General features: G+C 45.4%; 1 protein-coding gene across 1 annotated transcript; it reads left to right on the top strand.

Annotated features, from left to right (window-relative positions):
- Window positions 1-706: 706 nt before the first annotated feature.
- On the top strand, window positions 707-11,874 carry dusp22b (dual specificity phosphatase 22b). Its single transcript, XM_029705123.1, has 7 exons — window positions 707-886; window positions 2,495-2,528; window positions 2,710-2,792; window positions 3,419-3,468; window positions 4,655-4,729; window positions 10,926-11,097; window positions 11,355-11,874. Exons 1-7 carry the CDS (start codon window positions 866-868, stop codon window positions 11,505-11,507), a joined length of 588 nt encoding a protein of 195 aa, XP_029560983.1. The 5' UTR covers window positions 707-865; the 3' UTR covers window positions 11,508-11,874.
- The last annotated feature ends 4,593 nt before the right edge of the window (window positions 11,875-16,467 follow it).

Consider the following 16,467-nt stretch of genomic DNA (forward strand, 5'->3'; position numbering starts at 1 on the left):
TAATGAATTCCACCAAGTATCAGGCAATTTTGGCTGACAATCTGGTTGCCTCTGCCAGAAGGCTGGGACTTGTCCGTAGGTGGACTTTCCAACAAGACAATGACCCAAAATATACCTCAAGATCCACACAGAAATGGTTCTGTGACAACAAAGTCAATGTTCTGCCATGGCCATCTCAGTCGCCGGACCTCAATCCAATCGAAAACCTGTGGGCTGAGTGGAAGAGGGCAGTGTGAAGGATCTTGAAAGGATCTGCGTATAGAGGAATGGTCCAAAATCCCTCCAAATGTGTTACTTAACCTTGCTGTTATCCTTGCCAGAGTTGGTTGCACTAAGTACTAAATGAGGAGTGCCAATAATTATGAAACCTTGATTTTGGTGAAATGTATTTTGTATTAAATAAATGTATGATTTTGTTTGGTTCCATTGAAACATTAATAATGTACAGTATTTCTCACATGTTGGTATTTTGAGTTTATCTCTAATTATATTTTTTATATATTTTTATATGTGTTGCCAGTCAGGGGTGGCAGTCATTTTGGAGCCAACTGTAGGTGAAGCCTACCCATAGAGTCTATGGCATAGACTGTATAAAAAATGTGAATATAAAAATAAGCGTAGGCCTGCCATCCTTCATTTACAGAGACCATGCCTCTCTAGATAAGCAAAAACTACATATCCCAGGAAGCATTGAAAACATCGGGAGCTTTAAGGAACAGCGCTGCTGCAGACTGTGTGAGTCCTCGATCGCTCGCAATTTGGGGAGCTCTTGGGAAAGCTGTTGGAGACCTACTTCTAGAGACAAGAGTACAACAATAAATGCCGTAATTTCCATTTGTTGGTTTTACAGAATTCTTCGTTTAGAATGGGTAATGGGCTCAATAAGGTATGTTATTCGTTGATATACAGCCTATGCATGCGCTCCTAAAGCAAAGTTTACGCGTTGCGGTCGCTGAGTAGGCTACAGTAGTTCTGTAGACAGGGGGTTTCAATGAATATAGAATGTCAATCAAACGCGTGTAGTCAAATGTGTTTAATGCGTGTGTTCTATTGGTGTTATAAACACGTATTACATCTAATTTATATTGAATCGGTGCACAATTGCAGAATACAATATTCCACTTCAGGCCATCTGCCGTAAGAGTGTCTGTTTGTCGCTGTATGTATGCTACTGTACACTGTACACTTTAATGACTCTAGCTGTCTATCAAAGTAGACACACCCGGTGTGTAGGCGTTGTGCTTTTACATTCCAACTCCTTGGCTACACATTGGACAGATTTCTGTTGAAAATGATCAAAGCATGCTACATTTGGTGATATTACTTATGGGTGAAATGCATTGCTGTGTCTTATCACATACTGTAGGCTACATGTCATCATGGATACTTTAGCAAATTACCTTCTCAAATGTTGGCTTGGTACTTGGTGTACACAACAGGTGTCATCAACTCATTTCAATTGGAAAAGCTTTCTGCACCTCTCATCACTGTTATTCCAGCTGGGTTTGAGATGGGGGAGGAGAGGTATGAGGGACACAGGCACACACACACACACACACACACACACGCTCGCACACACACGCTCGCACATGCACACACAGTGGATGAAAAAGTACCCAATGACTCAAGTAAAAGGGAATGTTAGGGATAGCCAGGGTCACACAACACTCAGGCATAATTTACAAACAAAGCATTTGTGTTTAGTGAGCCTTCCAGATCAGAGGCAGTAGGGATGACCAGGGATGTTCTCTTGATAAGTGTATGAATTTGATCATTTTCATGTCCTGCTAAGCATTCAAAATGCAACGAGTACTTTTGGGTGACATGGAAAATGTATGGAGTAAAAATTACATTATTTTCTTTAGGAATGTAGTGAAGGAAAAGTAAAAGTAGTCCAAAATATAAATAGTAAAGTAAAGTACAGATAACCCAAAAAACTACTTAAGTAGTACTTTCAAGTATTATTACGACGTTTCCAGCTACAATAGTCATTTACAACATTAACAATGTCTACACTGTATTTCTGATCAATTTTATGTTATTTTAATGGACAAAAAATTAGCTTTTCTTTCAAAAACAAAGACATTTCTAAGTGACCCCAAACTTTTGAACGGTAGTATACACACACACACACAGATCCTACATTAACATGTCTTATTATCACTATTATTTTGTGTGGCGTCAGAGTGAACTGTGTCGGTTATGTGAGCTCACTCGCCTCTGGTATTTGGTGTCAAACTAAATATACAGTCTCTACACCTCCGTGTTGTCTTGCCTTGAGAACACAGGCTATATATTTGAGTTTCGTCTTTGCTGTCAATAGTGGCACAGGAGTATAGGCCCAGGGGCTTGTGTTTTAAGTAGTAATATGGTTGCTTAGCCTAGTTATTTGGGTAATGAATGAAATGCTTGTTGTAATTATGTCAGGTTTAAGAACACTGGTGAATGTAAACAACAGGTCACACAATAATATTCAATGCTTATCTTCCCATAGGTCCTGCCTGACTTGTACTTGGGAAACTTCAAAGGTAAGTGTTTCTTCCCAGCTATGCTGGTGAAAGGCTTGAGCTAAGGATAAGACCAATGAAGACACCCCTTCACCATTTTCCCTTCCAATACATTTCAGTGGCACATTCATATTTGAGAACATTCTATGAATATTTAATAGATGATTCATGTGTTTGTCATTCAATACTTGTTTTCCTTTAGATGCGAGGGACAGGGAACAGTTAGCAAGGAACAACATCACACACATCCTCTCCATCCATGACAGTGCAGCCCCTATCCTGCCGGTAAGAAAACAATTCCCAGTGGACCATTCGCTAGATCCAATTTAGATGGATGTTAATGTTACAAATCAAGATCTGCATCCAAAAATGCGGACACAGTTTGGTTAAGTAAATAAATTGACAGTCCCCATGTCAGTCCTCATGACTGCTACAGCAGTATGGGAATGTGGCTTAGTGTGTAATATTAGACTAGGCCCCATCCCAAACAAAACAGGTTCACATTACATCAATAGAAACCATTTGTTGGAGCCTGTATGAGCTCTGTGGGAGGGAGTAGGCGGTAGAGAGGAGTATTCATTTTAGTTTCTGACCCAGTGCTCTGGCTCTAGCTTGTGTGGGATTTGGTGTTCTCATATTCTACTACTCCCTATAGAAACTAGGACAGTCTGTCCCATTTCTTTACTTCCTCACTACAGCTGCAATCACCACATCAGAAACACAGTCTATAGGATAGGACCTGGTGTGTAAGCTTACATAATGGTTTTTATTGTTTGCAGACACACTTGTAAGACTGAGAGCATTATGTAATAGTGTGCACAGAGTGGTGTTTACAACGATCCTGCCGGCATGCTTTGCCTATTAGATTGTAATTGTGTTAGAGCATAGAACAGTTGTCTGTTTTCCTGCAGGAGATTACCTATCTATGCATCTCAGCAGCAGACCTGCCCACACAAAACCTGTAAGTACCCCAACACACAGCACCACATAGTACACAAGGCTACCATACAGAACAGAACAGAACAGCACCGGACTGAAGCAGACTAGACCAGTCAGATCCATTCTATCCAGCACACACACTCTGCGTGGGCGTCTCTAGTTCATGTTCTCCTGATATGAAAATGATATGCTTCACATGCTCACCAGTTGACTGTGAATCAAAGCACTGAATAAATCACCAGCTAACTAGGCGATTCAGCTTCTTATTTCTCTAATGAGAAATCATGTAATGCTTTTTACTCATTAGGATTTAGACAAAAAACATGCAGAGATGTACTGAGCACCGACATATCAACATATACATACATAAATAGGTGGATAGATCGATGCTGTAAAACATGCACATATGCACACACACATTTCCTCTGGTTGAGTGCATAGAGTGCAGGTGGCCTGGTCCTCTATGCCGGAAGGAACAGGAAGTCTCTGGTTCTCTATGAGTTGCCACGTCCGTCTGCACTGCGCCTCTATTTTTATAACACTCCCGAAAAAGACGCACGCACTCACGCACACACTAACACCCAGGCACCCAGATGTCACTGTCAACTCCCCTGTTACTCCCACACCTTGCCTCTCCAGCAAGGTGTGTGAAACCTGCAGGTGAAATGTTAAACTGGCCCTGGCTAGCCAGAGACGGACAGACACTACTTGCTCATCCTGGTCCTGTCAGGAGGATAGATGGATGGCCCTCGGGCCTAGAAGAACACACCCATGCTCACCGCTACGGCCCTCCCCTCACCCATACCCTTCACTGCTCGCACACCACAGGTGGCTGATGGCACCGTAATTGGGGAGGATGGGCTCATAGTAATGGCTGGAATGGAATAAATGGAATAGTATCGAACACATCAAACACATGGTTTCCATGTGTGTTTTTCCACCTTTCCATTCACTCCATTCCAGCCATTATTATGAGTCGTTCTCCTCTCAGCATTATGACTCGTTACCCACTCATCCCCCCACTTTCTATGACTGGGGTGGAGGGCCCGTTTTACAGCTTTTTTGGCGACTTTAATGTTACTTGTCCTATATGCTTTGTCTTCCACAACAGATACAATGTTGTTACCATTGTGGGAATGGTAACTGGTTTGTTATTGTGTTATGACCTGCTTATGACTGTACATAACCTGTATGTGTGTCCTTCTCAGGACACAGCACTTCAAACAGAGCATCATGTTCATGCACGAGTCCCGGCTGAAAGGAGAGGGCTGTCTGGTCCACTGGTGAGTCATAAACTTCTTCATTTGTCCATCTGTTACTGTATCTCTGGGTTAATCTGAGTGCTCACAAGTGAACCCATGTGTGACTATGGTAAGCAGCACATAGACAGATAACACAGAAGGCTATTCTTGAACTTCCCCAAAAAACAATCTTGATTTGAATGTATTGTGTTGTTAAATTATCTGAGGTATCTCTGGTGAGGGTCTTCTGAGAAATACAGAAGACCCTTCCTTTATATACATTTTCTAATGTTGCCTCCACAGCCTCTATCTTTGACTTCCAATTCAAGTAAATGTATTGTCTATTAATATGACCTGCTCGTGTCCATGCCCTTTATCTCTATCATGGCCATGCCAGCCCCTATCCATCTCTCCCTCTTAAATTTAAAGTCCCCATATTTGGGGACCCTATTTGATTTGTTTTATTCAATTCAGGCTGGTATGAGAACGGTAGCCCCTATCTGCAAAACCAGGATGTCTGCGGAAAGCTGAGTATCTTGGCTATTGATCGGCGCCTTCAAATCTTTGGTGTGACTTATTACCATATATGGGCATACGAATTTATAACGGCAGGCCGAGCCGATAACCTCATTTCAAGATGGCTGCTACCTACATTCCGGTTAGCGTTGTGAAGCATAAAGGAAATAAACACGGAATACGTTGATGAACACCGAAAGCCGGGACTCCACAGATCATAAGGATATCTTATTCATCTGCCTGTGACCTACCGTTATTGATCACCAGTGCAGAGAGTCAAAATGTTTATTTTACACAACGTTTTCATCAAACAAATCATAATCGAATCAAACTTTATTTGTCACATGGGCCGAATACAAGTGTAGACCTTACCGTGAAATGCTTACTTACAAGCCCTTAACCATCAGTGGACAAGTAACACCCCCTGTATATAGCCTCGTTATTATTATGTTATTGTGTTACTTTTTATTATTTTTACTTTAGTTTATTTTGTAAATATTTTCTTAACTCTTCTTGAACTTTAGCATAAAATGCTTCTCAAGGGGTAAAAAAAGGTAAAAACTAAGAATATCGAACAGAAACCTAAAAAGAAAGCAACTATGAATAAGTTTACCGACATAGAAGCTTTGAATAAAATACTGGAGTCGGACTCGGATCAAGAGGAACGAAAATTTCGACTCGGCCGACGAAGATTGCTTTCTAGAAGGATTGGATCCACTTTTAGATCTGTAAGTAATTATTTTCATGACTTTATATATTTACTATAGGTATTTAGTTTTTTACAAATTGTCTGCTTTTTGTGCTTTGGATTTAGTTACCAAAGGCCTATGCAACAAGTAATTTCAATGTTATATATTTCCAAAGTAGTTATTGTCTATGTTTCATATTAGTTCACTGTTTGCTGTTCTAAGTTTCATCCTTGTAACTTTGGAGAGGCCACTAAACTCTCATGGCCATTGTTTATTTGTGGTTGTCACCTCTGCCTTTGTGTTACTGTTTGCATTGTGTGTGCTTCACACCTTCTATATGAGAGTCACTGTACAGATAAAGTTTAGGCTTGGTGTTTTTACTTTACAGTAATGTAGTTTTGTAAATTTAGTCAACTGTAATTCTGTGTCTTACAACAATATATCCCTTTATTTTATTCACCACAGAGTGGAGGATGCAGAAGATTTGGATGATGACTTTTGGGAGCCACCCCTCCCCTGAAAGCGCCCCCGACAGTCAAGGTTTTCACCCCCCACTGCTGTGTCATCACCCTGTCTGATGATTCTACAACCACTACTCTGCAAAGACCCCACTCCTCTTCAACCACCCCCACTGCTGTGTCAATCACCCTGTCTGATGATTCTACAACCACTACTCTGCAAAGACCCCACTCCTTTTCAACCACCCCCACTGCTGTGTCATCACCCCGTCCCTGTAGCTCAGTTGGTAGAGCATGGTGTTTGCAACACCAGGGTTGTGGGTTCGATTCCCACGGGGGGCCAGCACAGGAAAAAAAAAAATGTATGAAATGTATGCATTCACTACTGTAAGTTGCTCTGGATAAGAGCGTCTGCTAAATGACTAAATGTAAAATGTAAATGTGATGATTCTACAACCACTACTCTGCAAAGACCCCACTCCTTTTCAACCACCCCCACTGCTGTGTCAATCACCCCGTTTGATGATTCTACAACCACTACTCTGCAAAGACCCCACTCCTCTTCAACCACCCCCACTGCTGTGTCAATCACCCCGTTTGATGATTCTACAACCACCACTCGGCAAAGACCCCACTCCTCTTCAACCACCCCCACTGCTGTGTCAATCACCCCGTTTGATGATTCTACAACCACCACTCGGCAAAGACCCCACTCCTCTTCAACCACCCCCACTGCTGTGTCAATCACCCCGTTTGTTGATTCTACAACCACTACTCCGCAAAGACCCCACTCCTCTTCAACCACCCCCACTGCTGTGTCAATCATCCCGTTTGATGATTCTACAACCACTACTCCGCAAGACCCCACTCCTCTTCAACCACCCCCACTGCTGTGTCAATCACCCCGTCTGATGATTCTACAACCACTACTCTGCAAAGACCCCACTCCTTTTCAACCACCCCCACTGCTGTGTCAATCACCCCGTCTGATGATTCTACAACCACTACTCTGCAAAGACCCCACTCCTTTTCAACCACCCCCACTGCTGTGTCAATCACCCCGTTTGATGATTCTACAACCACTACTTCGCAAAGACCCCACTCCTCTTCAACCACCCCCACTGCAGGCCCTGGCACCAGTCCCCTCTGTGCAAGTTCATCTGGAGGTGCGGGGGCAGGGAGGAGATCTAGGCCTCAATAGAGAAGAGGGAGAGACAGAGGGAGAGGCAGTGGAAGCAGCACAACAGAGGGAGAGGAAAGTGAGGACAGGTGGCATACAGTCTTTGAAGATGATGAGGAACCAGAACAATTTTGGTTTAAACCCAAACGACTGAAGGCCCACAGTTGGTTAGTGATGAAACATACTGCCCCTTACAGCTGTTTCAGCTCTACTTTACAACCTCTGTACTGGGAACACTAATTAGTAATACCAACAAGTATGGGGACAAGAAGCAGCAGGGGGGAAGGAAGATGTCCTGAAAACCTGTCACCTTGGGTGACATGCTCAACTACACTTCCTTGGTGATTTACATGGGACTGGTAAAGGTATCAAGACTAGTTGACAACTGGAGCAAGTCCCCACTCAATCGGTTTGAGTTCCCCACCTCCATCATTAGTGAAACCTGATTCTTGACCATCAACCGTACTGTTCACATGAGTGACCCACAAAAGGATCAGGAGAATGACCAGAAGGGGACTGCAGGGTATGATCGTCTTGCAAGAGTCAAGCCCCTTTACCATGACATGGTGGAGTCATGCAAAACTTACCTCCAGCCTGCTCAAAATCTATCTATAGATGAGTGCATGGTTGCCTCAAAGTCTTGAATTGGCTTGAAGCGATATATGAAAAATAAGCAGACCAAATGTGGCTACAAGCTCTTTGTGCTAGCCGATTCAGCCTCTGCCTATACGTGGAACTCTTTCCATCTAAACTCAGCAAAAAAAAGAAACATCCCTTTTTCAGGACCCTGTCTTTCAAAGATAATTTGTAAAAATCCAAATAACTTCATAGATCTTCATTGTAAAGCGTTTAAACACTGTTTCCCATGCTTGTTCAATGAACCATAAAAAATGTATGAACATGCACCTGTGGAACGGTCGTTATGACACTAACAGCTTACAGACGGTAGGCAATTAAGTTATGAACACTTAGGACACTAAAGAGGCCTTTCTACTGACTGAAAAATACCAAAAGAAAGATGCCCAGGGTCCCTGCTTATCTGTGTGAACGTGCCTTAGGCATGCTGCAAGGAGGCATGAGGACTGCAGATGTGGCTCTCAATCAGATCTCAATCCCATTGAGTATGTCTGGGACCTGTTGGATCGGAGGGTGAGGGCTAGGGCCATTCCCCCCAGAAATGTCCGGGAACTTGCAGGTGCCTTGGTGGAAGGGTGGGGTAACATCTCACAGCAAGAACTGGCAAGTCTGGTGCAGTCCATGAGGAGGAGATGCACTGCAGTACTTAATGCAGCTGGTGGCCACACCAGATACTGACTGTTACACCCCCCTTGTTCTTTGTTCAGGGACACATTATTCCATTTCTGTTATGCAGTTGATGGACTTCCCCTTACTTGGCGGTGGGTACAAGCTCTTTGTGGACAATTTTTATTCTAGTCCCATAGTTTTCATAGACCTCTTGATAAAGAAAATAGGGTCTTGTGTCACCATTCGTCCTAACAGAATCGGTTTCCCCAAGACCAAGGTAAACAACTGTCACGGTTGTGTGGAGAGACGGACCAAGGCGCAGCGTGCTCTGAGTTCCACATCTTTATTTTTTGTGAAACTTACAAAACAAAAAGGAAACAAACAACGAACCGTAACATAAGAGGTGCAGCATGCACTAACTCAAAATAAGATCCCAGAAAAACCAGTGGGGAAATGGCTGCCTAAATATGATCCCCAATCAGAGACAATGATAAACAGCTGCCTCTGATTGGGAACCATACCAGGCCAACATAGACATAAAACAACCTAGATAATCCACCCTAGTCACACCCTGGCCTAACCAACATAGAGAATAAAAGGCTCTCTATGATCAGGGCGTGACAACCACATGAAAAGACAGCGTAGAGGGGGGCCATACGTTGGATCAGGATTAACAAGCTGCTAGGGAAGTAACTATGCTCACCACACAGCATAAGGCATTCAATGTCTCAAGGAGCGTGAAAAATGCCAATGGGTGATGGGTAAGGAAGAATGTCCCCATTCCTGTTTCTGTGAAGGACTACAATGCCAGCATGGGCGGTGTCGACCTATCTGATGCTCTGATAGGCTACTACCAGGTCCTCCACAAGACCAGGAAGTGGTATAATACTTTTTTTTTTACCACTTTGTGGACATTGCTACAGTAAATACTTTTATTCTCCACAAGCAGATGGCCAAAGCAAAGGTCAAACCCCTCTCTCCCAGTTGGCCTTCCAACAGCAGCTGGTGTTGAATTGGGGGCCCAAAGCAACATCACAACCATCACAATACCCCCCCCCCCCACTCAAAGTGAGTGCCACTATCCAACACACATGCCAAAAGACAAAAGGAAGATCTGCAAGCATTACACAAAACCCAGGGGGTGGGGGGGGATGGGAGAGGGACTGCTTCAAAGACTATCATGACATGCACAAGCTATGGTGAAAGTGAAATCTAATCACCTTCACCTGGGATGTAAAACGAACACGAATGTCATTTGTAAATAGTTCAGCTTATTTCTATTTCAGATTTTTTTTATGCATATCTATTGCTTTTATATTGTTTTTGTAAACAGTTCATTTGTATGTGGGACCAATACATTGGATATACCTAGGCTAAACGTTCAGGCACTTTGGAGAGGCTACAAAAACACTTGGAATCCCCTGTATGTCCCCCAAAACCACCACAATGTTTGAGAGAGGATGGTGTTTAAGAAATGTAGTTTTTATAAAGAACAATAACTTTTAGGCACCCCCAGTGTGCAAAAACAGTGCAATTACCACATTCTGACACTTTGGAGAGGTTGAAAGGGCACTTGAATGTACCCTGGATACCTCATAACACCACCACAACGTCTGAGTGAGGTTGATATGGTAGACATTGTGTTTTTATACTGAACAAATAGCATTTAAGGATTGCAAATATGTACTAGCACGATCTAATTTACAGACATATGCCACTTTGGAGAGGTTTAGGGACACTTGGAAACGTCCACACCTGACACCACTTACTAAAACATCTGCCCATTTCTAGTTGTTAGGTCTATCAATCCCATTTGCTTTCTGATATTGTTCACATGCTGTGGAAGCATCTTATGTGTTTTCAGCTCTAGTCATCAATTATTCACTTATAGCTTGTCAATAAAAAAAAGAAAGGTTATTTTGTGTGCACTTGATCTTGTGTATTCTGAACTATGTAACTCCTATCTATCTTCTGATCATTTCCTCATAATCTCCCAGATGTCTTCTTTCCAAATATGCCATGTTTTTGCATGTCAGAATCATGTAATTACACATAAATAGCAGTTAGTTTTGGGTAAGTCTATTTAGGCGGGAATCTACATTTTGCCATTACATTTAAGAGGTTAACCATCCATTCCTCTCTCCATGCAGTCTGGCGGGTGTGTCTCGGAGTGTCTCCCTGGTGGTGGCCTACATCATGACAGTGACAGGGCTGGGCTGGCAGGAGGCTCTGGCTGCTGTGAGGGTGGCTCGGCCCTGCGCTGGCCCCAACCTGGGGTTTCAGCGCCAGCTCCAGGAGTTTGAGACCACTCACGCTGACCAGGTCAATACAGAGGGGGATAGAGGGAGGACAGGGGGAAAGATGTCAGTCTAGGTACAGGTGACAGTGTAAGAGATGCAGGCACTCTTGGAGGGAATGGAAGTTCAATAAAAAGGAGTTTCTTACCATAGAAAATGTATGTGTTATGCATTAAAGCCTTCAGAGAGAGGAGTAGCCTTGTAGTTACTTGAGGAAGAGTATACAGCTGCCTCAACAGACAAGAATATTGACATACTGTATGTTGCTGTCTGTCTCTCCAGTACAGGGAGTGGCTTCGGCAGGAGTACAAAGAGAGTCCCTTCAATGACGAGGATGACATCCGCATCCTGTTGACAAGGAGTCTCAAACCCAACGGGGTGGCGGTGGAGGTGAATATTGAGCCGTCCACCCCTCCTGGATTGCAGGGTACCTGAGACCCCTTATCCAGGTCTTAAGTCTTGCATTGTGGGATGATACCACTCTGGCCCCAAGAGGGGGGGTTCTCTCTCTGTCAGTACGCCGTTGGACCAGTCTCTCTCTCTGTTGTTGTCCCTTTGCTGGAGAAGACTGGGGGAGGATGGGCCGATTGATGCACCATTTTGAGAAGGTTTATTGATGTTTTATTATGGCTAATACTACTGGTTTCATTACCCCTATTTTATGTATATAGCTATGTATACCACGTTCTGTATTTGTACTTGTTTTTCTAAATCTTGAAAATGTATAATATTGTTACCATGTCATTTGTTTCTTCTTGAAGCCATGTCAGCTTTTTGTGCAATAATAAAAGGATTCAAGTCATTGTGTGATTAAATGGTTATTAACTGCTGTGTGTGCTGTCAGATACCATGTGATGACAGAAAGACATTCTCTGTGCTCTCTGTTTCGGGTCTATTTCCTGTTTGTGTCTAATGCAAAGGAAGCCTTGCATGACAGCAGTAAAAACAACATTTTCAGCCACCTTTCACTGTCAGCATCGGAGGGATAGAGAGGGCTGGGCATGAGTGCAACTAGTTCTGAAAAGTAACTACATTTAATTTGTCTGTAGCTTACCTATAGTGTAGACCTCCAATAGATATATCATACAGTCTATGAAATAGACCCAGTTGATATTTAAGGTTATGCACATTTCACAACCACTGGAGGGCAGCAGTATTGCCATAGTAAAACCAATTTAGGCTATATTGTAGGCTATTTGTTAATTAAATTAATCTACTCTTCTCCACTAAAATATACCATATCAGTGTAATACTGTAATCACCTATCAGGAGGGTTGACTAAATGAAATAGAAATTAAATTTGAAAAGAAATATAACTAAATTATGAAAATTATATACAGTGCATTCGGGAAGTATTCAGACCCCTTCACTTTTTCCACATTTTGTTACGTTACAGCCTTATTCTAAAATGGATTAAATTGTTTCCCCCCCTCATCAATCTACATACAATACCCCATAATGACAAAGCAAAAACAGGTTTTTAGATTTTTTTTAAAATTAAAATATATATAAAAATGAAATACAACACTTAAAGTGTCACGCCCTGACCATAGAGAGCCTTTTATTCTCTATGTTGGTTAGGTCGGGGTGTGACTAGGGTGGGTAATCTAGGTTGTCTATTTCTTTGTTGACCTGGTATGGTTCCCAATCAGAGGCAGCTGTTTTTCGTTGTCTCTGATTGGGGATCATATTTAGGCAGCCATTTCCCCACTGTGTTTTGTGGGATCTTGTTTTGCTTTTGTGTAGTTGCCTGTGAGCACTCCAGAACGTCACGTTTCGTTTGTTCTTTATTGGTTGTTTTGTGCAGTTCACTTCAAATAATATGTCGAACCGATTTCATGCTGAGCTTTGGTCTGAATGTTCTTACGACGATCGTGACAGAAGATCCCACCACAACAGGACCAAGCAGCGTGCCCAGGAGGAGAGAGTGTCCTGGACTTGGTAGGAGATTTTGGATGGGAAGGGATCCTGGACTTGGGAGGAAATCCTGGCAGGACAGGATCGCCTTCCTTGGTGGCAGACGCAAGGACAGAAGGGAGGACAGCGACGATGCCGGGGTTCACAAGGGGTTCACAAGGAAAGCCCAAAGGACAGCCCAAATTGTTTTGGGGGGGGGCACACGGGATGGTCGGCGGAGCCGAGGAGCGAACCAGAGCCAATCTGGGAGAAGAGGGAGAAATTGGAGGAGAGTGAACGGAGAGAGTCAGAGACCGTAAATGAGTTAATGGAGAAATTGGAGAAGAGAGAAATGAGAGAGTTGTTGTGTTGGTGTATGATGCACGACATTTGCCCTAAGGAGCGTGTTATCTCTTTGATGCCACCTGAGTCAGCTCTCTGTACTCGTCCTGAGGAGCGTGCTAGCAGTCTGGTAAAAACTGGGCCGGCTCCATGCACCAGGTCTCCAGTACGCCTCCACAGCCCTGTACGTCCTGTGCCAGCTCTCCGCAATCGCCTTGAGGAGCGTATCATTTGTCTGGTACCATGTGTGCCGGCTCTACGCACCAGGTCTCCAGTACCCCTCCACAGCCCAGTACGTCCTGTGCCAGCTCCCCGCACTCGCCGAGTGAAGTGTGTCATCGTTCCGGTACAATTTGTGCCGGCTCTACGCACCAGGTCTCCAGTGCGCCTCCACAGCCCAGTACGTCCTGTGCCAGCTCCTCACACTCGCCCTGAAGAGCGTGTCACCAGTCCGGTGCAACCTGTGCTGGTCCCACGCATCAGGCCTCAAGTGCGCCCCCCCCCCCAGTCTGTCATGTCCTGTGCCTGCTCCTTGCACTCGCCCTGAAGAGCGTGTCACCAGTCCGGTGCAACCTGTGCCGGTCCCACGCATCAGGCCTCCAGTGCGCCTCCCCAGTCCGGCATGTCCTGTGCCTGCTCCCCGCACTCGCCCTGAAGTGCGTGTCACCAGTCCGGTGCCACCTGTACCGGCTCCATGCACTAGGCCTCCAGTGTGCATCAACAGTCCAGAGCTTCCGGCGATGCTCCCCAGTCCAGAGCTTCCGGCAACGGTCCCTAGTCCAGAGCTTCCGGCGACGGTCCCTAGTCCAGAGCTTCCGGTGACGGTTCACGGTCCAGAGCTTCCGGTGACGGTTCACGGTCCAGAGCTTCCGGCAACGGTTCACGGTCCTGAGCATCCGACGACGGTTCACAGTCCAGAGCTTCCGGCGACGGTTCACAGTCCGGAACCTCCTACGACGGTCCACAGTCCGGAACCTCCTACGACGGTCCACAGTCCGGAACCTCCTACGACGGTCCACAGTCTGGAGCCTCCTACGACGGTCCACAGTCTGGAGCCTCCTACGACGGTCCACAGTCCAGAGCCTCCTACGACGGTCCACAGTCCGGAACCTCCTATGACGGTCCACAGGCCGGAGCCCTCCTTTGCGCCGGTGCCCAGTCCAGGCACGGCGTCTAGTCTAGCTCCAAGGCCGGAGCCTTCCTCTGCGCCGGTGCCTAGTCTAGGCACGGCGTCCAGTCCCGCTCGATGGCAGGAGCCTTCCTCTGCGCCGATGTCCAGTCCAGGCACGGCGTCCAGTCCCGCTCAAAGGCCGGAGCCTTCCTTTGCACCGGTGCCTAGTCCAGGCACGGCGACCAGCCCAGCTCCAAGGCCAGAGCCTTCCTCTGCGCCGGTGCCCAGTCTGGGCGCGTCGTTCAACCCAGCTCCATGGCCGAGCCCTCTTCTGCGCCAGTGCCAGTCCAGGCACGACGTTCAGCCCGGCGCCATGGCCGGATCCGGGGTCTGGGCGGGGGTTACGACCTGCACCGGAGCAGCCACCAACGCTAGATGCCCACCCGGACCTTCCCCTATTGAGTCAGGTTTTGCGGCCGGAGTCCACACCTTTGGGGGGGTACTGTCACGCCCTGACCATAGAGAGCCTTTTATTCTCTATGTTGGTTTGGTCGGGGCGTTATTAGGGTGGGTAATCTAGGTTGTCTATTTCTTTGTTGACCTGGTATGGTTCCCATTCAGAGGCAGCTGTTTTTCGTTGTCTCTGATTGGGGATCATATTTAGGCAGCCATTTCCCCACTGTGTTTTGTGGGATCTTGTTTTGTTTTTGTGTAGTTGCCTGTGAGCACTCCAGAACGTCACGTTTCATTTGTTCTTTATTGTTTTTTTTTGTGTGGTTCACTTCAAATAATATGTCGAACCGATTTCACGCTGCGCTTTGGTCTGAATGTTCTTACGACGATCGTGACATTAAGTTTTCAGACCTTTTACTCAGTATCTTGTTGAAGTACCTTTGGCAGCGATTACAGCCTCAAATCTTCTTGGGTATGACGCTACAAGCCTGCACACCTGTATTTGGGGAGTTTCTCCCATTCTTCTCTACAGATCCTCTCAAGCTCTGTCATGTAGGATGAGGAGCGTCGCTGCACAGTTATTTTCAGGTCTCCACAGCTCGATCGAGTTCAAGTCCCGGCTCTGGCTGGGCCACTCGAGGACGTTCAGAGATTTGTGCTGAAACCACTCCTGCGTTGTCTTGGCTGTGTGCTTAGGGTTGTTGTCTCGTTGGAAGGTGTCTGAGGTCCTGAGCGCTCTGGAGCAGGTTTTCATCAAGGATCTCTCTGTTCTTTGCTCTGTTCATCTTTCCTTCGTGCCTGACTAGTCTCCCAGCCCCTTCCCACAGCATGATGTGGGCACCACCATGCCTCACTGTAGGGATTGTGCCAGGTTTCCTCCAGACGTGACACTTGGCATTCAGGCCAAAGAGTGCAATCTTGGTTTCATCAGACCAGAGAATATTGTTTCTCATGTTCTGAGAGTCTTCAGGTGGCTTTTGGCAAACTCTAAGCGGGCGGTCGTGTGCCTTTTACTGAGGAGTGGCTTCCGTCTGGCCACTCTTCCATAAAGGCCTGATTGGTGGAGTGCTGCAGAGATGGTTGTCTTTCTGGAAGTTTTTCCATCTCCACAGAGGAACTTTGGACCTCTGTCAGAGTGACCATCAGGTTCTTGGTCACCTCCCTGACCAAGTTCTTCTCCCCCGATTGCTCAGTTTGGCTGGGCGGCCAGCTGTAGGAAGAATCGTGGTGTTTCCAAGCTTCTTCCATTTAAGAATGATGGAGGCCACTGTGTTATTGGGGACCTTCAATGCTGCAGAAATGTTTCGGTACCCTTCCCTATGCCTTGACACAATCCTGTCTCGGAGCTCAACAGACAATTCCTTTCGACCTCATGGCTGGTTTTTGCTCTGACATGCACTGTCAACTGTGGGGCCTTACATAGACAGGTGTGTGCCTTTCCAAATCATGTCCAATCAATTGAATTTATGGGGTATTGTTTGTAGATTGATGAGGAAAACAACTAATTGAATACATTTTAGAATAAGTCTGTAACTAACAAAATGTGGAAAAGGTCAAGGGGTCTAAATACTTTCCAAATGCACTGTAAACTCA

The sequence above is a fragment of the Salmo trutta genome, chromosome 21 (genome assembly GCF_901001165.1).
Source record: "Salmo trutta chromosome 21, fSalTru1.1, whole genome shotgun sequence".
Classification (NCBI taxonomy): Eukaryota; Metazoa; Chordata; class Actinopteri; order Salmoniformes; family Salmonidae; genus Salmo; species Salmo trutta.

Bases quoted from the DNA above. Each gene is read 5' to 3' on its own strand.
- dusp22b (XM_029705123.1), top strand. From the start codon at position 866: ATGGGTAATGGGCTCAATAAG. The intron at 3,469-4,654 runs GTAAGTACCCCA...TGTCCTTCTCAG, and splicing joins GACCTGCCCACACAAAACCT to GACACAGCACTTCAAACAGA. The intron at 4,730-10,925 runs GTGAGTCATAAA...CTCTCCATGCAG, and splicing joins GAGGGCTGTCTGGTCCACTG to TCTGGCGGGTGTGTCTCGGA.